This window comes from Halichoerus grypus, chromosome 9, assembly GCF_964656455.1.
Source record: "Halichoerus grypus chromosome 9, mHalGry1.hap1.1, whole genome shotgun sequence".
NCBI lineage: Eukaryota > Metazoa > Chordata > Mammalia > Carnivora > Phocidae > Halichoerus > Halichoerus grypus.
The window spans coordinates 41164084-41191383 of record NC_135720.1 but is presented as its reverse complement, the minus strand read 5'-3'; the positions used below and the strand labels follow the sequence as shown (position 1 = coordinate 41191383).

Below are 27300 nucleotides of genomic sequence, written 5' to 3'. Positions count from 1 at the left end.
CATCTCCATCCTCCCGCCTGGCAATGCTCTTCCTCCAGAGTTTTGCATGGCTGCCCTATTATTGCTTAGAATTTGGTCTTTTTTCACTATAGTATCCCCAATACCTGAATTAGTGCCTCATACAGAGTAGTCACTCAATACACATTAGTTTAATATATAAATGATTACAAAGTGAGTCTTCCCACAATGTTATATTGTCCTTAGCAACACAGGGTAAATACAACCATTCTATAAAAAACCCAAAACAGCCTGATATTCCATTTCTTAAAGAGCCTTAAGTTTTACTTTTACTCCTTTCTAAAAATATATAGTTGAACTGCTAAAGACTCTGTATATGCTACTTTTCAAAATTAAAAGCAATATATATTAAATAGACCTTCAATTTTGAATTTTTATATTATAGTTAAAATATTAAAATCTAGGAATACTAACAATAAATATATGAATGCAGCAGTCTTGCCAAATGAAAAAAAAACATAAATAGTATATGTAAGCATATGTACTTATATGCATTTGTGATACATATATAATGCATATATGTACATTCAGAAGTATATACATATACATGCATATAAATGTACTCAAATACATGTAAAGTATATATGTATATACTTACTCATTCTGTTCTACTGCTAAACAAGCTTTTTTTTACCCCCTTTAGCCTGGCCCTTTTGCCCCTCTTGTAAACTTGATTTCTTCTGATCCTTCCACTCCCATCATGACTTTTACCAGATCATTATCAAGGTCTAAAATGTCTTGCCATCCAACTTACTAAAAAATAAGTATGATGTCAAGGACATGAATCTTAATTGGATAGATGAAGTTTCAAATCCTGGCTCAATCTTCAACTAGTTATGTGACCCTGGAGTCTTGAACCCCATCCTCAGTTTTCACATCTACCTCCCAGTGTCACTGGGAAGAATTAAATTGGAAAACTGCAAAGTCTTTTGCTTTATTGTTATAAAATTCTAAAGTTTGAAGTAAATTTCCTGTTTCTCAGGAAATTTTCTATGAGAAAATATAAAATAACTGACTCTACCTACCAACTACCTATTCAAGATCAAGAAATCTAAAGATATAATTCATTCATTTCCATAGATTCCCATTCTAATCCAGCCTCTTTCCCAGTATAGAGGCATGTTCTACAACAGCCCTGATAAATGGGGGGAGCCAGACATTGTTCAAACATTCCCAACTACAGCCAGTTCATACTTGGTGAACCGATATTATGTCAAAGCAGCAGTCAAAAAATGTAATACATAAATCTTAACAAAATTCATTTATTTAAATGCTCCCCTTGACAAAGGCTGTTTTCCAATCTTATGTGCAATACTCTAGGCAAGCAACCCTTACTCTCTGAAAATGGTTTTGCCTTTTATGTCACAAAAATGATCAAGGCTAATCAACATGATGATCCTTCAACTTACCTCCTCTTCCCCCCCTCCCCAGTATTATTCTGTGGTGAATTATTCACCAAATTCAAAGATCTTTTCTTAGTCCTCAGCAGTGACTTCTCTTTAGCCTTCATTACAGCTAGTTAACCATCACCTCCACCTTGAAATTCATACCCCCTTAAGTTCCTACCCAGTGCATTGTGGTTTGGTAACTTCTTTTCTGACCCACCCATTAGTCTCTCCTCTGAAAATGTATTTCCTAAGGTCTCACCTAATTAGGTGGGCCCAACCTTTTTACCAAGTGAATCCTGCATTTTCAACCACTTGCTACACCACTGGAATACCTTACTGGTATTTGCCATTTAAAATCTTGAAAAAAAAAAAAGAACTCCCTATATTCTTCTCCACACCTAACCTCCTCCCTAATCCCAGGCATGGTTTATGACACCATGGTCTTCCTACCACCTCAGCTTGAAACCATAGTTAGACTTTTGACTATTCCCACTCTGCACCACTCCCCACAAAACATTTCAATAATCAAGTTTAATGATCATACCTCTGTAATAATTCTCACATCAGTCACTATTTATTTCTACAAAGCCTCCTCAGTTTAGGCCTTCTTAATTCAACTATCACGATAGCCTTCTAACTTCTCTCTCTACATCTGCTTTCTCACCTGCTCATACCCTTCTGTACACAATTATCACGTAAATCTCCCCAACACACTTTTCTGTTCAGAAACCTAAAATGATATCCCTTTATTTACAAAATAATCCAATTTAGCTTTTGAATGCATTCATTTATTCCTCATATATTTATTTGACATCTACTATGTTTCAGACACCTATTAACATAATGTACCAGGCACTAGAATTTTATAGCTAGGAACAATAATTAAGATCTAAACCTTGCCCCGTAATTTGGTCTTACTCTACCCTTCCAATTTACTCCCACAAACTCTTTGCTCTAACCCTTCATATAAACAAACTACTCAGGTTACCCAATAGGCCATATTCTTTGTTGATTTAGAGCTTTTGTCCATTCCCTTGTTTGAAATACTTTCCTCCATAGCTTTTTGATAGTCTTAGTTATAAAGACTCTTCTTTAGATTCCCAGGATGCACTATTTCTACCTTACAACTCTGTTATTTATGTACATAACCTCTTCACAATCTCAAGTAAGCTCCTTGAAGACACAATGTATACCTGATTAATCTTTTCAGTTTAGCAAGTTCACAAAATATTTCACATAGTATATGCACATAATATATTGCACATAGCATATGTTGGTGAACAGACAACCAAAGAGGTGAAATCCTTCAATTCTACCATATTTGCCTTTTCTCCCAGATTATAATACATAGAAAAGCATAGCTTGGGGGTGTCCAACTCTGGGTTTCAGCTCGGGTCATGATCTCAGGTTCGGGAGATTGAGCCCCACGATGGGTTCTGTGCTCAGCATGGAGTCTGCTTGAGATTCTCTCTCCTTCTCCCTCTGCCCCTCCCACTCATGCTCAGCATGGAGTCTGCTTGAGATTCTCTCTCCTTCTCCCTCTGCCCCTCCCACTCATGTTCGTGCATATTTAGTGCTCGCTCTAAAATAAATAAATCTTAAAAAAAAAAAGCATAGCCTCTAAGAGTTATCTGATTGAAGAAGCCTCATTAATCTACTTCCTTTTAATTATTTGTCATTTAATTACTAATTCTGTTCATTATCCAACCTAATACCTGCCTTAAAGGTTACCTATTTTTTTTTAAGGTCTGTTATTGTGTATCAGTGGACTGACATAAATTTCCATAGCAACTAACCAGTAACTTCTTTAACTAGAGCAAGTAGATAGTGTGTCCCATGTAATACAGATTTGTTAAGATTTTTCAACAGTGCTAGATATTTCTTAGATTGAAAATTCCTGAGGGGAGTAGTATATGCCAACTTGATTTGTAAAGCAACACAAGACAGATCTGTTGGTGGTATCAATATAAGCTGATACTTCCAAAAGGAAGATTTTTAAAACATATTTATATATGTTAAAGCATAAGCTGGCAAATAATTTCTGAGCACATTCTAAGGAGAAAGAGCAAGAAACAGAACTGAAGGATAATCTAAAATGTATCTGGTCCTCTATAGGATAATATAGATCCTAATTAAAGGTATTGATATGCTGAAATATGATTGGGATATATTTCTGTCAAATGCAGTTTACTAAGGATTACAAATATAAATCATTCTGTAATTTTTTGGTAACAGATATCACACTCAATTACTTTATTACAACATGTACTAAAGAATATTCACATTATTCAATGACTACACTTAAAATCAAACTACCCTCAAAATTAATTTACCCTAGAAAACTCCAAATATTTGGTTTGTAAACTGTACAAATCATTAAAATACAAGCAAAGATAGACAACTATTATTGTTTTTTGAACTATAAAAAATAAGAAATATATAAATATTGAACCTAATGATACTTCAGGCTTTAATGTCTAAATGCACAAGTTCTTTCCTATTCTTAAAAAAAAAAGAAAAGAAAAGAAACATCACTCTGAGATTAAGAATTCCTCATTCTTAATCTCAGGAAACAAACTGAGGGTTGCTGGAGTGGTAGGGGGTGGGAGGGATGGGATGGCTGGGTGATGGACATTGGGGAGGGTATGTGCTATGGTGAGCGCTGTGAATTGTGTAAGACTGTTGAATCACAGATCTGTACCTCTGAAATAAATAATACAATATATCTTAAAAAAAAAAAAAAGAAGAAGATAGCAGGAGGGAAAGAATGAAGGGGGGGAATCGGAGGGGGAGACGAACCATGAGAGATGATGGACTCTGAAAAGCAAACTGAGCGTTCTAGAGGGGAGGGGGGTGGGAGGATGGATTAGTCTGGTGATGGGTATTAAAGAGGGCACGTTCTGCATGGAGCACTCACAAACAATGAATCATGGAACACTACATCAAAAACTAATGATGTAATGTATGGTGATTAACATAACAATAAAAAATTTAAAAAAAAAGAAACATCACTCAGTGATGATGAACAGAACAAGAGCAAACACTTAGTGCTTACTATGTGCCAGGTAGTGTTCAAAATGCTTTACACACATTAAATCATTAAATCCACAAAACAACCCTATAAGGTAGGTTCTATTATTATCTCCACTGTAACAGATAAGAAAACTGAGGCATTGAGAGAAAAAACCAAGGTGCACAACTCATCAATGGCAGAGCCAGACTTTATTTCAGACTGGTTTGTTTCTAAGATTCAGAATGAATTAGCTTCCTGTAGAATAGCTTTTTCAAATTTTAGTGCATCTAAAACTTTTTAAATCATGCACCCCCCTTTCAAAATGTCTTAAATACAGAACAGTTACTAATTCAAAACAAAAACAATGTTTTAAAAACATTTTCAAATGATAAATTGTTTCTTGGGGTGCCTGGGTGGCTCAGTCGGTTGGGCGTCTGCCTTTGGCTCAGGTCATAATCCCAGGGTCCTGTGATCAAGCCCTGCATTGGGCTCCGTGCTCAGCAGGGAGCCTGCTTCTCCCTCTGCCTGCCTGTCTGCCTACTTGTGATCTCTCTCTCTCTCTCTCTCTGTCAAATAAATAGATAAAATCTTTTTAAAAAATGATAAATTGTTTCTTAATTTCCTATGTTTTAATTATGTTTTAACAAAAACAGCTTTCATTTTAAAATTGCTACCATTGAGAGGTAATAACAAAAATCTATCAATATTTTGAAGTATAAAGAAACTTTAGGTGTTCATAAAGAAGAAATTTAGCACTGTTAATCAATCAGTTTTTCTGGTGTCAAACTGTCTCAAGAGAGAACTATTAAGCAAGCAAACAAAAAAAGCTCACAACTGCACCTACCTAATTCTTCTCCCCAGCAATCCACCTGCCTCCAGCCTCACATGAGCAAGCTGCATTATCAATGCTATGATCTTCATTTTCTCTAGTCTCAGCTACCTTTCCCTCTCACTTCTACATTTAAGGCTTTAGGCTCCTATCTTTTTCTGCTTATACAACAAGAATAATCAAAATCTGATGAACTGAGGGTAGCTAGAGATGGAAGAACTTCTGAAGTGTGGTTTGGGCTGTGGCTATCCTACCATTCTCCGGCTGATATTGCTAAAAAAGAGGAGAATCATAATCCGTCAGCCATAGTGTGATATCCTCAAAAGCAGAATTCCTCACCAAAAAGAGCACTGTAAAAGCTTTGAAGATTTTAGGGAGGCCAGAAAATGGGTTGAACTCAAAATACTCTAAGGTTTGAGGAGTTAGGATAAAACATACACTAGTGGTTGAAAGCCAATACTCTGAAAGATAGGGGAAAGACCATGCACCCAATAAAGGAAAAAATCTACTCAAGAAAAGTCTTACTGGAAGAATTCAAAGCCTAGCAAAAGACAGGGTTCAGATTGTTCCCAGGATACAGTTCAAACACAAAGTCAAAGGAATTGTATCTTCTTTTCTATGAATTAAGATACAGGAAAGACCATCCCTGAGCTTTGTGGAGAAGACCAGTGAACTAGCAAGGACGGTGGCACTAGATTAGTTTCCTATTGCTACTATAACAAATTACCATAAATTTAGTGACTTAAAACAACATAAATTTATTATCTTACAGTTCTGGAGGTCAGAAATCTAAAACATATCAGCAGGGTTGTGTTCCTTCTGGAGGCTCTGGGGCAGAATCCATTTCCTTACCTTTTCCAGCTTCTAAAGACTGCCTACAGTCTCTTTAGTTCATTGGCCTCCTTCCATCTTCAAGGCCAACAATCCCCTCACTCCGACCTCTACTTCAGCCTACCTACACAGTACCTACTCTGACTCTGACCCTCCTGAGTCGCTCTTATACAGATGCTTGTGATTACATTTGACTCTTCTAGGTGAGGATAGCCTCCCCATCCAAAAATCCTTAATCACATTAACAAAGACCCCTGCACCATGTAAGCTAACAGGTTCATAGGTTTTGGGGATTCAGATATGGATATCTTCAAGGGGTCCATTATTCTGCCAACCATAGATACCAAAAGATGGGTTTCAAAGAGAGGTTGTCTTGAAAGCAAAGAAACAGTAAACACCTTAAATAAGTTAACATTATACAAGAGCAACAGGTTACTGCTATCCTAAACTCACCTCCTCCATATAAAATAGTGTGCACCTTGGCATTCCTTTGGAACATAATGAAATAGTTTGCACACTATAACACAGCCTAGTGCCTGCGCTGTACTACACCAAATACTGTCAAGGAAGAGGAAGACAGAAAAACTGCAGTAGGAAAGCTTATGAATTTTAAAAGCTTAAGGTATATTAGAGGTAATCCTCTTACTTCCCAGCTGTAGAAAACAACTCAGAGAAGCTCAGTTAAAAACCATACAGGACCATAGCTGAGAAGTATGTCTCTGAATGGCACCCATTCCACCACATCCTTTAAGAGATGAAAGCTAACATGTATAGGGTAGCAGCAACAGTTCTCAGGACTTGCTATACATTAACTCAGTTAATATTCTCAAAAACAATATGATGTAAGTGGTAGTATCATTCCCATTTTACAAATGAGAAAGACCATGGCACAGGGAAGTTAAGACATTTGTCCAGGGTCACATGGCTAGTAAGTGGTAGAACCGAGATCTGAACCCAAGCAGTCTCCAGGCAGTGTAGTATGGAACAAAGACTTTGGAAGGAGAGGGACCAGGCTTAAATTCACAGTTCACGCCTAACTAGCAATACGAGTTTGGGCAAAATACTTACCTATTATTGTAAGCCTCACTTTTTTTCTATAAAGTGGCCTAGTAACACCTATACTGAATATAAAGTCAAGTACAGTCTATAAGTACCAATGTATGGCAGAAATCTCAATAACATACAGCTAATATTATTATTTCTATCTTTCCAGCATTATTTTGCAATGACTTTTTTCAAGGTTTAATCACAATACCAAATCCTTTCAGTGCTCTGCTCACAATTATAGTAAAAACCAATCTCTCTTCTTTATTCTTTAATATCCTCAAATGTACACCAATAGTGCCCAAGGCCAACCATGTCCAAAGTTTTTCAATAATGGGTCAGAAATCCATATATAATCAGCCTGCAATTGTTAAAATTAACAACAATGAAATAAAGCCTATTCTATTCACAAAATACAAGTTTTCTACCAATATCAAAACAGTAGCATCAGAATTGTTTACTCAAGGTTATTCATACAACAATTCAGACAGATTTTTCTAAGCCCAGAGCAAATAACTTATCAATGTTGAAAGCATTATTAACATCAGTATTTAATGGAATGAATGACTGACATATCTTCAGAGACCCTTTCAACTTCTGAATATAGTAATTCATGCTCTCTTTGGTCATGTAAAAGGGTCTCTTTTCACTTAGCAAAGGTATACCCAAACATCTCCTGGAGTTTGGTCACACTGAAAGAGTTTTGGGGGTACTTCTGGCATTCATATGCTTTTTTCTCAAAGTCCAGGGACCCCATGCCTTGTGGGTGGACACAGTTCACTTTCAACTCAATTAGAGCCTTCTGAAACAAAGTCATATCCAAAGGACAGATACTTGAAAATGCAGATATACCCTGTGGGCATCCCAAAGAAGCCATATAAACTTAAAGTCTGATTCCTTCTCAAGAATAAAACCAAAACAAAATAAAAAACAAGAACATCTTCTGAAAGTACGACCCCATTTCTACCAAAGCTTTGAATTTCTTAAAGAACCTATGATTCTAGGACTGGAAATAATTTAACATTTCAGATTAACACCTTTTGACTGCTAGCTACTCGATCAACCCTATGTGGTCTGAACACCTGGACTTCTTAGAACAAATAACAATGCTTCATTTTTTTTCCTCTTATTGTTCAATTTCAATGTAAACAGATGGTTCATCAAGTAAGAAAGTATAATTCTGTGAGCACCCAAAGTCCTAAAAGTTGGGTCTTTCTGTGCCTTCATTGATCTGAAGAAGCAGTTCCATAACCTACTGAATAAAACTAAACTAAAATCTCTATAATCCAGCTTCTTCCAAAGAGTCAATCAACAAAGAAATATTAAGGGCTACAACGTGAAGAAAATTCATAGTCTTTGCCATTTCTTCCATCACATCAGAAAATAAACCTGACTTGTAAAATTCAAAACTTAGCACAATCTCTCCTGAGCAGAGCAACTTTTAAGTTCTGCTTTAATGACTTCCAAACACTTTTCCTTGATAAATGCAGTCTCAACTGTGAACAATATGTGTGACTGTTTCACATTTCACCCAAACTCCCCAAATCCCTTTTGGTATATGGCTAGGATCTGTTATAGCTATGTCCCCAAGTTAGCACTAATTAGGTGAAAATGTTTCATTAGAAATATCAGGTAGGATTCACACAAAGGTCAGACTCCATTGGCCTGGAAGGTTCTGTGAGGAAGTTGATGGTACAAGCATATAAGGTTCTAGTCTAACTAGTCTCCTTTGTCTTCTATTAGGACTAATCTAAACTGTGGCCTTTCTGCTAGCTCTGCTCTAGCCAAATGACAAGGATTCCAATAACCTGGAAAAAGAAAATGTAAAACCTCAAATCTCTTGATGTCAAAAAGAAGAAGCTTAATGTTTTTTGTTGTTTTTGTTTTGTTTTGGTTTTTTTTTTTTAATTTAAATTCAATTAGCGAACATATAGTACATCATTAGTTTCTGATGTAGTGTTAGTTGAGTATAACACCCAGTGCTCATCATGTTTTAAAACAATCCACAGTGACCTTCATCTCAGAAGATAAAGGAAATGTTTTATCTCCATATCTCATTTATAATGTAAACTTTGATTAATAAAAATCAATTGGGAATAAGATGTTTTGTTTAACTAAAGCTTAAGCAGATGTTTCAAGTGTTATTTTTTTTAAATCCAAAATCAATTAGTTTATTTCCATACCTCATTAAGATTTCTCAGATATAATGTAATCATTCACTGAACATATAATTCTAGAAGATGTTATTTCATGTACTCAATCTTTAAGATTGGGTAATTTTATTATCTTTCTTCTGAATCTTAGAAAGCAGAAAAAAATCTGGCTAACAAAGAATGTATTGAAGTTACTGATTATTAAATACCATTTCAAGACATAAATGCGAAATGAAACAACACACCTGATTGAATGATGAATCACTATCAGAGCAATTATCTGTGCAGTAACTGTTGCTTTTCTCCTTCTGGATTTTTTTCTGCCTCTCTTGACTTCGCATCTCATCTTCTTCAAACTTGTTAATCATAGATTCCACCACTACCATCATGATATTCTTCAGGGAATGCATCATTTCTTTGTATCTTTAAATTCAAAGCAGTCTTGGTAAGAGAAAGACTATTAGCACAAATTAAAACACTCAGCTAAATTAAACTATCTTATTTTTTTTTCTGTAAAGTCCCTTTAAGAGCACAGTTCTAAAAAGAAAAAAAAATGTATCAGTTTTTCCTAAAGAACAAGTAGCACAATGGAATTCACACAACAGGAATAAAAATTAACAAGAATTCCAAAACATATGTTATTTCACAGGTTTCTTCATCTGATTACATGGACCAAGGTAGTAAAATTAATACAGTCTAAGGCCAGATGTTCCAATGGCATGGATACCTGTACTCCACAACAGTCAATTGCTAATATCATGCTACCAGAACAGTCTATCTTACATGTCCCTTTTATTCCATTTATTTCTATCTCTTTCTCTATCCTGCTCCCTTCCTCTATTTTCTTTCCTTCCCTTCTTCCCTGCCTATTGTTATAGGCACCTATAGCCACCATTAAGATCTAAATAAGAGTTAAGCTACCAGTAAGTCCTTTGAAACAGAGGCTAAAGAACCCACTGTCAGAGATGTTAAGAAAGGGATTCCTGCTTCTCTCTCTCCCACTCCCCCTGCTTGTGTTCCCGCTCTCGCTGTGTCTCTCTCTGTTAAATAAAAATAAATAAATAAAAAATTAAAAAATCTTTAAGAAAAAAAAAAAAAAGCAAGGGATTCCTGAAATTGGTTAAGAGTTTGAACCAGATAGCTTCTAAATCCCTTTTAGCTCCAGTCTTAGAAAGATGGGGTGCGTGGGTGGCTCAGTTGGTTATGCATCCAACTCTTGATTTCGGCTCAGGTCATGATCTCAGGGTCATGAGATCAAGCCCCACAAGCCCGCTTAAGATTCTCTCTCTCTCTCTGTCCCTCCCACAATTCACGCATGTGTGCTCTCTCTCTCTCTCTAAAATAAATAAAATCTAAATAAATAAAGTCTCAAAAAGAACTTATAAAGTTCTCCACTTATTATGTGCAAATTCTCAAGCATCCATATTAATTTTAGATTGAGATCCCAGGGCGCCTGGGTGGCTCAGTTGGTTAAATGTCTGCCTTCAGCTCAGGTCATGATCCCAGAGTCCTGGGATCGAGTTGAGGCATGCATCGAGCTCCCTGCTCCATGGGGAACCTGCTTCTCCCTCTGCCTCTCTCTCTCTCTCATGAATAAATAAATAAAATCTTTAAAAAAAAAAGACTGAGAGCCCCAAAATCCTAGAAACTGAATTTTAGAGCTAGATGAAACTACTAAAAAAAATTCAATCTAGCCTTTTATTTTTTCCTAAAGAACCTGTAATATGTGACCAGGACCACTGAAATTTCTATATTTAAAACAAAAAGGCATAATGATTTAAATAAACATAGGGAATAAAATATTATTTTGGAATCAGAAACCCTGGATTACAATCCTGACTACTTTACCTATCAGCTTTGTCATCATAAATCAGTTTCATTTTCCTCAATTATAAAATGAGATACAAAGAATACAATTTAACTGACCTATTTCATATAGCTGTAGCAAGACATAAGAGTATGTATCTGAAAGTTCTTTGTAAATATAAAGCATGAAACATATATTTATTATCATTTTGTAATAAAAATATATTAGGAAAAGAAGCATAGAAACTTCCCTTTCTTTATATTTCTGATAAATGGGTCATCGTAACTCTATAAATCTGAGGAAGGATAGGTAAGTTACTCTCATATAAACAATAAAACCATGCTGGGGTTTTGGATAGAAATAGGAGGCTGAGATTTTTTTTTTTTTTTTTTTTTAAAGATTTTATTTATTTATTTGACAGAGAGAGAGATAGCGAGAGAGGGAACACAAGCAGGGGGAGTGGGAGAGGGAGAAGCAGGCCTCCCGCGGAGCAGGGAGCCCGATGTGGGACTCGATCCCAGGACCCTGGGATCATGACCTGAGCCGAAGGCAGACGCTTAACGACTGAGCCACCCAGGCGCCCAGGAGGCTGAGATTTTAAAGTTTAAAGGAATTTTAAAATACATCTTAAATTATATGATACACATTACATATTACTAAATATATGTAATTCTATATACAACTTAAAATATATTCTCATATATTTAATATGATTCAGCAACATACAATTTATATAATATATAACTAGAAGCTAATTCAACACAAAGTTAATTTATGTATGTATTTTTAAAGCACCAGAAATTGTGAGAAAACACAAAAATATTGAGAGAAGATGAGAATATTTAGGAACAATGCAGGAGGAAAACACATACAGAAGAGAACTGCTATAGAGGTGAGGAAAAAGTCCAGGGAAGATCCAAGTTTAAGGTAAGGGGATATAAACAGCAAGAAGGAATCCTAGGACACCCATCAGACTAAATGGCAAAGTACGTATAGGATAACTGAAAAAGCCTCCTTTCTCCTCTACACATTCTCAGCAGCGAGAAACAGTGAAGCATAACAATGCCTTGGTAGCAATCAAGAACTATCCATCAAATGTTACTCTCTCCTTCCACAGTATTTGCCTTATAGCTAGACACAGGTCTAAACTACAGTACCCAGACTCCTTTCCAGTTAGGCATAGCTATGTAAACAACACAAAGTCCTTTCCCCTTATAATTTACAATATAGTAATTTAATAAATGAGTATAAAGGTAAGAATCTCAATGATGTATATAGGTTAGGATCAAGGGTCATTAAAATCCACAGAAAATATGTAAGTTTCATCTTAGACATGTTTCCTCCAGACCTTTTTGAAAACACCAACATGAATTCTTCTGCAAGAAGTATCAGCAAACTGACTACAGAAAGAGATAAGAATAAAAAATTTTATTATCTTTTTTAAAGATTTTATTTTTAAGTAATCTCTCCATCCAACAAGGGGCTCGAACTCAGAATCCCAAGATCAAGAGTTGCATGCTCCACTGACTGAGCCATCCAGACACCCCAAGAATAATAATTTTTAAAATTTAAAAAAACAAAAAAGCTAGTGAGCCAGAGCCTCAATAGCAAGAGTCAAATGAACTAGTCTTCAATAGTAGCCACTGCAGTTTTGAAAAAGGCAAAGTAAAACAAATATAAAATGGACTATAAACACCATTAAGACTCATTCAATACTCCAAGAAGTCAAAATAAGAAAGAGTTCTAAGAGGTAATGAATAAAAACCACATCAATTAATAATGAAAATCTACATGGTTAGTAGTTGCACTTATATATATGAGGAATAGATGATAGACCCTACAAATAAATTCTTCTATCTGTAAACCTCTATTTAAAAAATATCAAAAGGTTTAATTAAGAAAATAATTTCTAATTATTACAGTAAAAATGCTGTTAATAGAGATACTATTGCCTAATCGTTAGTCCTAAATAATTTCTCAATTTCACACACACACACACAAGAAAAAAATAATACTCTGCACAACTTAAAACCTATCATCTACGACTCACAAAGCAGAATACAAACTCATTAAGACATTGAACATCTTTGTGAGGTAATTATCATTGTTTTAACTTTTACACGTGGATGAACTAAAACATAAGAAAATTAAATGGCTAATGCAGATATTAAAAAATTTCCTAATATTCCCATATAAAACTCTGCTCTTAGCATGAAAATGCTTTCATTTTCTGACTAACAAAATATTTTAATACTCCTTTTAGAATAAATTTAATAGTACTATCAGAAATAGATTACTAGAAATTATATTATCCAAAGATGAACATGACTCTAGTTTGTGTTTTCTCTTCAAATCAAGAAATAAGAAATCTTGGGGCACCTAGGTGGCTCAGTCTGTTAAGCGTCGGCCCTTGGCTCAGGTCATGATCCCAGGATCGTGTCCCACATTGGGCTCCCCACTGGGCGGGGAACCTGCTTCTCCCTCTGCATGCTACTCCCCCTGCTTGTGCGCTCGCTCTCACTATCTCTCTCTCTCTCTGAAAAATAAATAAATAAAATCTTTAAAAATAAATAAATAAAATAGAAAACACATGGAGGTTGGGGGGGAATGGTGAGCTCCCCTGGAGAGCATAGGAGCTCCACATCCCACACCTTGACCCACAACACCTCCACCTAGCTGCTGGTGACTTGTGTCTTTTTCTAGCAGGCTGGTGATCGAGGAGGAGCAAGATGGTGGAGGAGTAGGAGACCTAAATTTCGTCTGGTCCCAGGAATTCAGCTAGATAGTTATCAAACCATTCAGAACACCTACGAACTCAATAGGAGATCAAAGAAAAGAATAGCAGCAACTCTCTGAACAGAATAGCGACCACTTTCTGGAAGGTAGGACGTGTGGAGAAGTGCACGCGAGGCAATACTCGGGAAGATAGACGGCGGGGGAGGGGACCTCCGTCAGCCAGTACTGCTAAGTGATAGAGCAGCAGAGCCCAAAATCAGAACTTTTAGAAGTCTGCTCTGCTGAGGGATGTCGCTCCAGTGGCTAAGCGGGGGGTGGAACCCTCACTGGGACAGTATGGTCTCAGGACGCTCGGGGTCACAGAAAGACCGGGGGTGCCTGAGTGCGGCACAGCTCCCAGGTATTGGAGCAGGGAAGCCCGCTGCAGAGACAGAGCTGAGGAGTGGGCTCTCAGCTCAGGATTGCCATAAACCATGATCTGCGGCACAGTTGGGCCACTGCTCTTCCAGCAGGGACCCAACAAGCGGCAGATCCAGGGAGACTCCCTTCCTCCCCCAGGAGGAGCAGCATGGGAGCACACCACAGGGATATGCTGGGTTTGGAGACTCCACATGGGGTCGTGTGCCAGAGATAGAAATGCTCGGTCACAGGCCGAGGGAGCATGGAGTGCGGCGGAGACTGGGGAGACAGGAGTGATTGACTGTTTTTCTCTGAGGGCTCACTGAGGAGTGGGGCCCCAAGTTCTCGGCTCCTCCGGGCAGAGATTGGGAGGCCACCATTTTCACTCTCGTCCTCCAAAGCTATACAGAAAGCTTTCAGGGAATAAAAGCTACCAAGAGCAAACCCTGAGCAGATTACCTAGCTGGGCCCCTGGCAAGGGCAGTGCAATTCCACTTCAGGCAAAGACATTTGAGAATCTCTGCAACAGGCCCCTCCCCCAGAAGATCAGCAAGAACATCCAGCCAAGACAACTTTATTGATCAATGAAAACGGCAAAACCCCAGTGATAGGGGAATACAGCACATAGAATTCATGGCTTTTTTCCCATGCTGCTTTAGTTTTTCAAAGTTAATTTTTTAAACTTTCTTTACTTTTTTCTTTTTCTATTTTTGGGTTGAATTTTTCTTCTTTCCTTTTTCAACCAATATCTTATCAATTTCTTTTTTAAAATCTTTTATGAATTTTCATTTTTACAGTCATATTCTATCCTTTCATTGTATTTAACCTTATTTTTTTTTGTATATATGTAAGTTTTTCATTCTTTAAAATTTTGGGATACAGTTTCTTCTAACAAACCAAAATATACCCTAAATCTAGTGTATGACATTGTCCTACTCTCCCGCCTGATCACATTCTCTTTTTTTAAATTCTTTTTCATTCTTTTTTCAACCAACTTATCAATCCTTTTTTAAAATCTTTTTAAATTTTCATCTTTATACTCATATTCTATCCCTTCACTGTATTTACCCTTATTTTTTATATATATATAAGTTTTTATTTCCTTAAAATTTTGGGAGGCAATTTCTTCTAACTGACAAAAATACACTCAAAATCTAGTGTGTGGGTCTGCTCTATTCACCAGCCTGATCATATTCCTTTTTTTTTCCCCCTTTCTTTTACCCTGCTTTCAGGTCTCTTCTGACTTGTTTAGTGTATATTTTTCTGGGGTCGTTGTTACCCTTTTAGCATTTTGTTCACTCATTCAACTATTCTCTGGACAAAATGACAAGATGGAAAAAGTCACCTCAAAAAAAAGAACAAGAGGAAGTACCTACTGCCAATGACCTAATCAATATGGGTATTAGTAAGATGTCAGAACTAGAGTTCAGAATGATGATTATAAAGCTGGGCTTGAAAAAAGCATAGAACATACTAGAGAATCCCTTTCTGGAGAAATAAAAGAACTAAAATCTAACCAAGTTGAAAACAAAAAGGCTATTAATGAGGTGCAATAAAAAATGGAGGCTCTAACTGCTAGGATAAATGAGGCAGAAGAGAGAATTAGTGATATAGAAGAACAAATGATGGAGAATAAAGAAGCTGAGAAAAACAGAGATAAACAACTACTGGATCACGAGGGGAGAATTCGAGAGATAAGTGATCCCATAGAGCAAAACAACATTAGAATAATTGGGATCCCAGAAGAAGAAGAAAGAGAGATGGGGCAGAAGGCATATTGGAGCAAATTATAGCAGAGCACTTCCCCAACTTGGAGAAGGAAACAGGCACCAGAATCCAGGAGGCATAGAGAACCCGCTTCAAAATTAATAAAAATAGGTCAACACCCCAATATCTAATAGGAAAACTCACAAGTCTCAGAGACAAAGAGAAAAATCCTGAAAGCAGCTTGGGACAAGATGCCTGTAACCTACAACGGTAGAAACATTAGATTGTCAGCAGACCTATCCACAGAGACCTGGCAGGCCAGAAAGGACTGGCATGATATATTCAGAGCACTAAATGAGAAAAATATGCAGCCAAGAATACGATATCCAGCTAGGCTGTCACTGAAAATAGAAGGAGAGCTAAAAAGCTTTCAGGACAAACAAAAACTAAAAGAATTTGCAAACACGAAACCAGCCCTACAAGAAATATTGAAAGGGGTCCTCTAAGCAAAGACAGAGCCTAAAACTAACATAGACCAGAAAGAAACAGAGACAATATACAGTAATAGTCACCTTACAGGCAATATAATGACACCAAATTCATATCTTTCAATAGTTAACCTGAATGTATATGTTCTAAATGCCCCAATCAAAAGACACAGAGTATCAGATTGGATAAAAAAACAAGACCCATCGATATACTGTCTGCAAAAGACTCATTTTAGACCCAAAGACACCTCCAGATTGAAAGTGAGGGGGTGTGGAAAACCATTTACCATGCTAATGCACATCAAGAGAAAGCTGGGGTGGCAATTCTTATATCAGACAAATTAGATTTTAAACCAAAGACTGTAATAAGAGATGAGGAAGGACACTATATCCTACTTAAAGGGTCTATCCAACAAGAAGATCTAACAATTGTAAATATCTATGCCCCTAACATAGGAGCAGCCAATTATATGAGCCAATTAATAACAAAATCAAAGAAACACATAAATAATAATACAATAATAGTAGGGGACTTTAACACACCGCTCACTGAAATGGACAGATCATCTAAGCAAAACATCAACAAAGAAATAAAGGCTTTAAAGGACACACTGGACCAAATGGACTTCACAGATATATTCAGAACATTCCATCCCAAAGCAACAGAATACACATTCTTTCCTAGTGCACATGAAACATCCTCCAGAATAGATCACATCCTAGGTCACAAATCAGGTATATTCAGAATATGCCATCCCAAAGCAACAGAATACACATTCTTCTCTTGTGCCCATGGAACATTCTCCAGAATAGATCACATCCTAGGTCACAAATCAGATCTGAACCGGGTCCCAAAGATTGGGATCATTCCCTGCATATTTTTGGACCACAATGCTTTGAAACGAGAACTCAGTCACAAGAGCAAAGTCAGAAAGAACTCAGATACATGGAAGCTAAAGAGCATCCTACTAAAGAATGAATGGGTCAACCAGGAAATTAAAGAAGAATTAAAAAAAATTCATGTAAACTAATGAAAATGACAACACAACTGTTCAAAATCTTTGGGAAGCAGTAAAGACGGTCCTAAGAGGAAAGTATACAGCAATATAAGCCTTTCTCAAGAAACAAGAAAGGTCTCAAATACACAACCTAACCCTACACCTAAAGGAGCTGTAAAAAGAACAGCAAATAAAGCCTAAACCCAGCAGGAGAAGAGAAATAGTAAAGATCAGAGCAGAAATCAATGAAATAGAAACCAAAAGAACAGTAACAGATCAACAAAACTAGGAGTTGGTTCTTTGAAAGAATAAGATTGATAAACCCCTGGCCAGACTTACCAAAAAGAAAAGAGAAACGACCAAAATAAATAAAATCATGAATGAAAGAGGAAAGATCACAACCAATACCAAAAAAATACAAACAATAATAAGAACATTTAATGAGCAACTATATGCCAGCAAATTAGACAATCTGGAAGAAATGGATGGGTTCCTAGAGACCTATAAACTACCAAAACTGAACCAGGAAGAAATAGAAAACCTGAACAGACCCATACCCAGTAAGGAAATTGAAGCAGTAATCAAAAATCTCCCAACAAGAGCCCAGGGCCAGATGGCTTCCCAGGGGAATTCTACCAAACATTTAGAGAAGAATTAATACCTATTCTTCTGAAACAGTTCCAAAAAATAGGAATGCAAGGAAAACTTCCAAACTCATTTTATGAGGCCAGCATTACCTTGATCCCCAAATCAAAAAAGACCCCATCAAAAAGGAGAACTAGGACCAATATCCCTGATGAACATGGATGCAAAAATTCTCACCAAAATACTAGCCAATAGGATCCAACAGTACATTAAAAGGATTATTCACCACGACCAAGTGGGATTTATCCCTGGGGCTGCAAGGTTGGTTCAATATCTGCAAATCAATCAATGTGATACAATACATTAATAAAAAAAAACAAGAACCATATGATCCTCTCAACAGATGCAGAAAAAGCATTTGACAAAGTACAGCATCCTTTCTTGATTAAAACTCTTCACAGTGTAGGGATAGAGGGTACATACCTCAATATCATAAAAGCCATCTATGGAAAACCCACAACGGATATCATACTCAATGGGGAAAAACTGAGAGCTTTTCCCCTAAAGTCAGGAACATGGCAGGGATGTCCACTATCACCACTGCTATTCAACATAGTACTAGAATTCCTAGCCTCAGCAATCAGACAACAAAAAGAAATAAAAGGCATCTGAATCGGCAAAGAAGAAGTGAAACTCTCACTCTTTGCTGATGATATGATACTTTATGTGGAAAACCCAAAAGACTCCACCCCAAAACTGCCAGGACTCATACAGGAATTCAGTAAAGTGGCAGGATATAAAATCAATGCACAGAAATCAGTTGCATTTCTATACACCACCAACAAGACAGAAGAAAGAGAAATTAAGGAGTCAATCCCATTTCCAATTGTACCCAAAACCATAAGATATCTAGGAATAAATCTAACCAAAGAGGCAAAGAATCTGTACTTAGAAAACTATAAAATACTCATGAAAGAAATTGAGGAAGACACAAAGAAATGGAAAAACGTTCCATGCTCATGGATTGGAAGAACAAATATTGTGAAAATGTCTATGCTACCTAGAGTAATCTACACATTTAATGCAATCCCTATCAAAATACCATCCACTTTTTTCAAAGAAATGGAACAAATAATCCTAAAATTTGTGTGGAACCAGAAAAGACCCCAAATAGCCAGAGGAATGTTGAAAAAGAAAAGCAAAGCTGGTAGCATCTCAATTCTGGACTTCAAGCTCTATTACAAAGCTGTTATCATCAAGACAGTATGGTACTGGCACAAAAACAGACACATAGATCAATGGAACAGAATAGAGAGCACAGAAATGGACCCTCAACTCTATGGTCAACTCATCTTAGACAAAGCAGGAAAGAATGTCCAATGGAAAAAAGACAGTCTCTTCAACAAATGGTGTTGGAAAATTGGACAGCCACATGCAGAAGAATGAAACTGGACCATTTCTTTACACCACACACAAAAATAGACTCAAAATGGATGAAAGACCTCAATGTGAGACAGGAATCCATCAAAGTCCTTGAGGAGAACACAGGCCACAACCTCTTCGACCTCAGCAGCAGCAACTTCTTCCTAGAAACATCGCCAAAGGCAAGGGAAGCGAGGGCAAAAATGAACTACTAGGACTTCATCAAGATAAAAAGCTTTTGCACAGCAAAGGAAACAGTCAACAAAACCAAAAGACAACCGACAGAGTGGGAGAAGATATTTGCAAATGACATATCAGATAAAGGGCTAGTATCCAAAATCTACAAAGAACTTATCAAACTCAACACCCAAAGAACAACTAATCCAATCAGGAAATGGGCAGACATTTCTGCAAAAGAAGACATCCAAATGGCCAACAGACACATGAAAAAGTGCTCAATATCGCTTGGCATTAGGGAAATCCAAATCAAAACCTCAATGAGATACCACCTCACACCAGTCAGAATGGCTAAAATTAACAAGTCAGGAAACAACAGATGTTGGCGAGGATGTGGAGAAAGGGGAACCCTCCTACACTGTTGGTGGGAATGCAAGCTGGTGCAGCCACTCTGGAAAACAGTATGGAGGTTCTTCAAAAAGTTGAAAATAGAGCTACCCTACGACCCAGCAATTGCACTACTGGGTATTTACCCCAAAGATACAAATGTAGTGATCCAAAGGGGCACCTGAACCCCAATGTTTATAGCAGCAATGTCCACAATAGCCAAACTATGGAAAGAGCCTAGATGTCCATCAACAGATGAATGGATAAAGAAGATGTGGTATATATATACAATGGAATATTATACAGCCATCAAAAAATTGAAATCTTGCCATTTGCATCGATGTGGATGGAACTAGAGGGTATTATGCTAAGCAAAATAAGTCAATCAGAAAAAGATAAGTATCATATGATCTCACTGATATGAAGAATTTGAGAAAGAAGACAGAGGATCATAGGGAAAGGGAGGGAAAAATGAAACAAGAGGAAACCAGAGAGGGAGACAAACCATAAGAGACCTTAATCTCAGGAAACAAACTGAGGGTTGCTGGAGTGGAGGGGGATGGAAGTGATGGGGTGGCTGGGTGATGGACATTGGGGAGGGTATGTACAATGGTGAGCACTGTGAATTGTGTAAGACTGATGGATCACACAGTTGTACCCCCGAAACAAGTACTACATTATATGTTAATAAAAAATTTTTTAAAAAATAAAATTAAATAAATAAATAAAATAAAACAAAACATTATTGTGGGCATACTCACTCTTTAGATTCCTGAGTCCTTTTAGTAACATGCTGTACAACTGTGTCATAGCCAGATTCCTCAGCCTGATTCTGATCAGATGTCCATTTTTCCATTTCTTCTTCAATCATAGACCCCAAAGTGTTACATATATGCTGCCGAAGATATTTCACAAATTCATAGCTAAAACAAATATTTAAAAAATAAATCAGTAAGTATCATGAACTCACTTATTAAACATACCCAGGAAAAAAATGTTAGCACAGAATGTTTTATACAATACTCAGATTTCTTACCTTACACTAGGATTAAATTTCTCATCCCAAATCACCAAGCTAATCTAGAATTTTTTTTTTTTTTTCTGGGACATTGGCATTTCTGCTTGCATCCCATGCCCACTCACTCCATCAATCCACCCAGTCATCAACATTTGTTAATATTGCCTACACATCCTTTGGCTTCATCACTTCTCCTTTTTTCCCACTTCTATTGGTCAGTGAAAATCCACATCACCTCACACAGAGATTACTACTGCAGCCTTCTTGCTCATCTTCTTTCACCTCTCCTTCCCTCTCATATTTATCCTGAACACTAGTTATCTTGGTCCTCAAAACTCACAGACTTCATTATTTCTGAGTTAGAGCCATTTTATTCATATCAATACCTCATACCACATCACATACATAATGTCTCAATAAATATTTGTTGTATTTAAAACTAATTATTGGCTGTCTATTATCCTTCAAATACAATTTCCTTGGCTTAGCATTTAAATACCTAATCAATCAAGCCTCTTAATTACTGCATCTCCACTTACATGAGGCCACGCTTAATTTTCTCCACAAACACCAAACATTTTGATTTGCATATCAGCAAGGAGGGATTTTTAAGTGATTATCATGTATTAGACACTGCTCTAAGTATTTTATTAATATTGTTTTATTTACCACATGAAATAGGTAAAATAGATGAGGACACAAATTGAAAAGTTAAAAAGCCTTGTCAAATGCACAAGCTACAAGGGCGTCTGTGGCTCAATTGGTTAAGCGGCCAGCTCTTGATTTCTGCTCAGGTCATGATTTCAGGGTCCTGGGATCAAGCCAAGCATCAGGCTCCATGCTCAGCGGGGAGTCTGCTGGAGGATTCTTTCTCTCTCTCCCTCTGCCCCTCCCCAGCTCCTATGCACACACACACACTCTCTCTCTCTCAAATAAACCTTTAAAAAAAAATTCACAAGCTACTAATTCAGTTCCACCTTAATCCGAAACTCCTGTCATTCCCACAATCCCACACTCTCCCAAAAATGGAAAAATTTCAAAAATGTTTAAGAAATAAAATAAGATGTTCTATAGTGCTCAATGGAGATTGGAAAGGGAAATAGATAAATGTAACACTCATGTTTTTACCAACTGTATATTATTTAAATTTCTTGCATTTAGGGAGATAAATCTATTACATTTTATTTTCTCAAAATTATAATTCACATATTAAATTTAAAAGTATAATTTACTTAAAAATTTATTTTAAGTTATTTATTGAATTTACTTTTAAATGTTTAATATTTAGATTCAATGTTTAGCTAGTAACTTCTAAGCTTTAAGAAAATAGGTATCTATTAATGGCAGAAGAGGAAAACAACATTATTTTGTAAACTTAGTGACCTGCAATATTAGATCAAAATGATGAACACTAATTTTCAGAAATACTCCAAGAAAAACAAAACCCAAAACTTACTGAATCATATATCATAGAAAATAGCCTCTAATCATAGTTTAAGCAGTTTTGCAGTTTTTGCTTCTTCTGGTGATTCATCATTGCCTTATATTACCTTGAAGATCTTCCCTTATACAAGCATAACTTACCATCCATTTTAAATGTTAAACTTATTTTTTAGTTTGTATATTTGTAATTATAAACCAAATCTGCATATTCTATACAAAATGGCGAAAACTTACAAAAAGCCAAGAAGAATTCAGAGATTAAGGTTTCAAGAGAATCTTTTAAAGATGCTAATTTTTTTTACAGTAAGTCTTTTTTTAAATTTAATTTTATTATGTTAATCACCATATATTACATCATTAGTTTTTGATGTAGTGTTCCATGATTCATTGTTTGCGTATAACACCCAGTGCTCCATTCAATACATGCCCTCTAAAGATGCTAATTTTTTAACATTTGACAGTCCCTATAATGCCTCCACAGAGGGACAGCTTGCTCTGAGATTAGAGTTGGCAGATGTGTGTGATGAGATCTGAAGAGCCCAAAAAATATGTGTTCACCACAACCATCCCACAACCAGAAACCCTCTGAAGAATCAGAGTATCTGAAATTCCAAGACCAAAAATGTATCATTGCTTTCTTTAAAATGTCCTTGTAAATAAAAAAGGATCCAGGAATAGATAATCCTTTCAGCCTAATCAGTATGACCTTACAGCCAGACTCTTAGTGCTGGGAAAAGGAAAAGTGTAATTGGAAGAAAGTGCAAAGAGATGAAAGATCCCTAAAAACAATCTTGATCTTCCTCACAATCTTGCCCTAGGCTAGTCAAACAGACACAGGAGTTTTCCTTCACATCTTTGAGATACTCAGTAGGAAACAAAACATGGGGAAGCCTGAGTTAATTCTCTGAAACTAAAGGAAGGGCCACTTAGAAGATGAATTCTACATCTCATCATCAACGTCTACTATGGAAAGGCAAATGATTCCTTAGTTTGATCAGCCCCGTTTCTGTGCCACAAATCAAGCAATCACAAGAAATGAATATTTAACTGAGAAATATAACTTTTGTGTTTGCTCTGTTTAAAGCCCAAACTACAAGCAACAGAAATGACATTTTCCTAACTAAGGCAGTGAAGAAATATAAAACAAGCCCATTAACAAAATGTATTCAAAAAGTTGAGAGAAGGGGCACCTGGGTGTGGCTCAGTCAGTTAAGTGTCTGCCTTCGGCTCAGGTCATGATCTCAGGGTCCTGGGATCTGCCCCATGTTGGGCTCCCTGCTTAGCCGGGAGTCTGCTTCTCCCTCTGCCTCTCCCTCTCCCCCTCCCCCGTGCTCATGCTCTGTCTCTGTCTCTATCTCAAATAAATAAATAAAAATCTTAAAAAAAAAAAAAGTTAAGAGAATACCATTCTAAAATAAAAGACACATCAAAAAAAAAAAAAAAAAAAAAACCCTCCCCACTATTTAGCATCATCTATAAATAGCAAATAGCAAATATGCTGAGAAAAAGTTTAAACCTCCTCTTTGGGAACTTGAATAACCACATACTTTTTTCTAGTGACATCATTTTTATCTATGACCATAGTACTATGTCCCAGAAGACACCATTCAAAATATTTCAAGGTTCTGGTTCATCTTCCAAATTAAATGATCCCAAGAACCCCAGAATTGAATATTGCCTAATGGGTCACTGCTCTTTTAAGAAAAAAGATCTCCAGGGAGGATAAGGCCCTCTGTCATGTGAGGACTACCAGGCTGCCTATGGCCCTTTGGATGCTCTACTGACTCATTGATCATTGGAAGATTCAAATTAGTAAACAGTCATTTCTGCAATTGGACCCTTCTCCTCTTTGGGTAAGAAAAATCCAAGGCTTCAAATTCTCATCCGACAATTCATTTTGTGTTGGTTTTTTTACCATATGAATTCATGGCAATGTCCCATAAAATCCTATAAGGAACGCTGTTTTCTATAGTGGTGCCCAGGATAGAAAATTATTGTTACTATGGGCTGGGAGAAACACTTCTATAAAATTAAGTACTGTGTTGCCTTCATTGTAATCCTCATAGTATTGGTGCCATCGAGGTGCTCTTATGAAATCTACAACTAATCCAAAAGATTAACAACCACAGCTCTTTAAACCAACCCATTGCATCATTTTTAAGAAATTATTCTGGAGGTGTTGCAATATGCTTAATTTTTATAAAAGCAAAAGCCCTGGATGCACAAAAGAGACTTTCAAAAGGTCCCATACTTATTCCGGAATTGCAAACTCAGATGTTACCAGGGGTAGACAGTAAAGTCGGCCATGTGTAAGAGAGAAAAGAGGCAGGGGTGAAATAAAAGGACATGTCTCAGCTAAAAGGAAGAGCTTCTACATGGCTTTAGCCACTTGTTGCCATTTAGGAATATTAGCCTAATGTTGATTTTTCAATGTTCTAAGAAAAGCCAGAAAACTATTTTATGTGCCACCTCCCAATTCTTAAATGTTGCCTTTTTTTTTTTAAACAAAGCCAAAGAAATACATCCACAGACCAAATATGGCCTGCAGAATTCCAGTTTGACCATTAACATCCCCTCACTCGAAGCATTATAAAACCCTGACCACTAAAGATACTGGTGAATCACCTCTATGTTTAAAATTTCTATTTAAGAAATGTAAAACTACCTTCAAAAAAATGTACATTCTTAATAACTTATTTTAGAAGATCCTTATGATGCTTAATTTAAGTCATTCTGCTACAATTTAGGTCCTTTCCTTTCAGATTTATTTTTAGCAGACTCCTCTGTGTTAACATTTTCAGATTAACATACTCTAATTGCACTGGAAATATAAGAAATAATACAGCTTTGCCATGGACTACAATAAATACAACTTCCATTTATTTGTAAGTCTATTAATATTTCTTTCTTGTTCATCTTAAAATTTTCTAGTAATGAAGTTTCTTATTTTTTAAAGAACATGATATATACAATGAATAAATGTTATAGCTTTAGAAATCTATGAATCCCTTTGCTTCAGGTTTAAGTTCTATTTTACACTGGTCAATCTTGTAACCTTAGACAAAACACCAGACCTTGCCAAATTTCAGGTTCCTGCTACATAACAATAATGGTAATCCTAATGCAAAAACTGTTGTTTATTACACATAGCTATACTTTGACACTTTTCAAACCAAATATACTATACATATATTTGACTAACCTTATTTGTTACCTTAAAAGTAATTTAATGAGAAAAAAATAAAAATTTGGTTTCAAAGACACTACTACCAAATGAATGCAAAATATCTTTTTCCCAATATTTCTCAAAAAGGGACATTAAAAGCTAAAAGTACAGTTGTTTGCTACTAAGGAAAAATGTGTTCACCTCACATTTCAGAAGCAGCTCAATTGAAATACACAGCAACGTGCTTCATCATTTTACTTTACTACTGATGAATATAAAATTTTTCACATTTACACAGAAAAACTTTACAAAGTTGGCTAAAAGAACATTCCCCATTTTTTCCAATTTTTTTCTCCAGTTTTATTACCTAGATTTTTCCAAGAAAATTCAATTATTTCTTTCATGATGAAATTCTGAATTGTTCAAAATATACCAAAATATGCACTGATACACAGAGTACTATTACAACAGAAAAACAAAAAAAATCTCGTACAATTTTGTTTCAAGAAATCATTCTCTTAGCTATTTAAATAAGTAAAAAAATTTTCAATCATATATAGAAAAAATTATCAGCAATGACATGTTTTAAAAAGAGACTTTATTAGAGTGAGTTATGAATTATAATGCTGATATTTGGAATTCTTATTTCAGAATCAAAAGATTTATTATACGACCAACCAAACTTTATATATCATATTAGTATATAAAAGGATATGTAATAGAAGGAACGAGTATTTTACATCACCTACAACCTTTTAGGTCAAAGAATAGGCTTCTGAGTCATGATAAACAATTACTAGAAATGCATTCATTAATTATGGAAGCACACATATAATTCTTAGTAATTTCACTATACATGGATATCACTTTACACAATGAATGCTTTCTTGAAGTTACCACTTAAACACCCTAGAGTTCACTAATTTAAAAAATCACTGGTAGATTCTTCTGTAAAACAAAAAATAAACCCAAATCAATAAATACTATTGTGTTCCATCTGTATCAGACCCGAAGTATATTGGATGTGAGGGCTACAAAGATGAGCATCTGCATTAGAGACTTTTATAATCATCAGGGTTGATAACTACTAAAATAAACACACACACACACAATTCTTGCATAAATGCAAATAAATATGCTCTAACTCTGTGGTTGTCAACTCTCAACCTGGGCTGCATGTTAGAATCACCTAGAGAGCTTTTTCAAAAACAAGGCCCAGCCCCTACCATTCCCCCACTGCCAGGCTCTTCCCCCCACCCCAAAATTCTGATTTGTTTATGAAGAGGCCCAAGCATCAGTATTTTTTTTACATGGGGCCCAACTGATTCTGGTGTAGCCAAGACTGAAAACCAGGGCCAGTTTGTTTCCTGGGGGCCAGTTTAAGTGTCAAAATCTACACAACACATACACACACAATGAAAGCAATGTCCTCATCCCTACCTCTCTCCCCTCCCACAGGCCTCAAATCCTTGCTGCCACTTTCAGAGACAAAGGGGAAAGCTTGGATCTTTTAGAAAATATGTATAGTTTAAGGCAGAAAAATAGAAGAGGTTCTGGAAAGCAGAGATACTTTAGGAAAACTGCCCATTAGGGCAAACCCCCCAGAAAGGGCTACTATTGTCTACACTATGGTTTCTCCCCAAATGACTGTATTTTCCCCCACTTTAGTTTATCATACTACCTGAAATCCA

At 36.3% G+C, this 27300-nt stretch overlaps 1 protein-coding gene across 6 annotated transcripts in view; it reads right to left on the bottom strand.

The window, feature by feature from the left end:
• TBC1D32 (TBC1 domain family member 32) overlaps window positions 1-27300 on the bottom strand; it is a 201245-nt gene that overhangs the window by 169904 nt on the left and 4041 nt on the right. For all 6 annotated transcript variants that reach the window (XM_078054793.1, XM_036118997.2, XM_078054794.1 and 3 more), the window contains 2 exons: window positions 20744-20905; window positions 9522-9699 (listed from right to left, as the gene is read on the bottom strand). In XM_078054793.1, the coding sequence (XP_077910919.1) occupies window positions 9522-9699; window positions 20744-20905 (340 nt within the window). The remainder of the gene's footprint in view (window positions 1-9521; window positions 9700-20743; window positions 20906-27300) is intronic.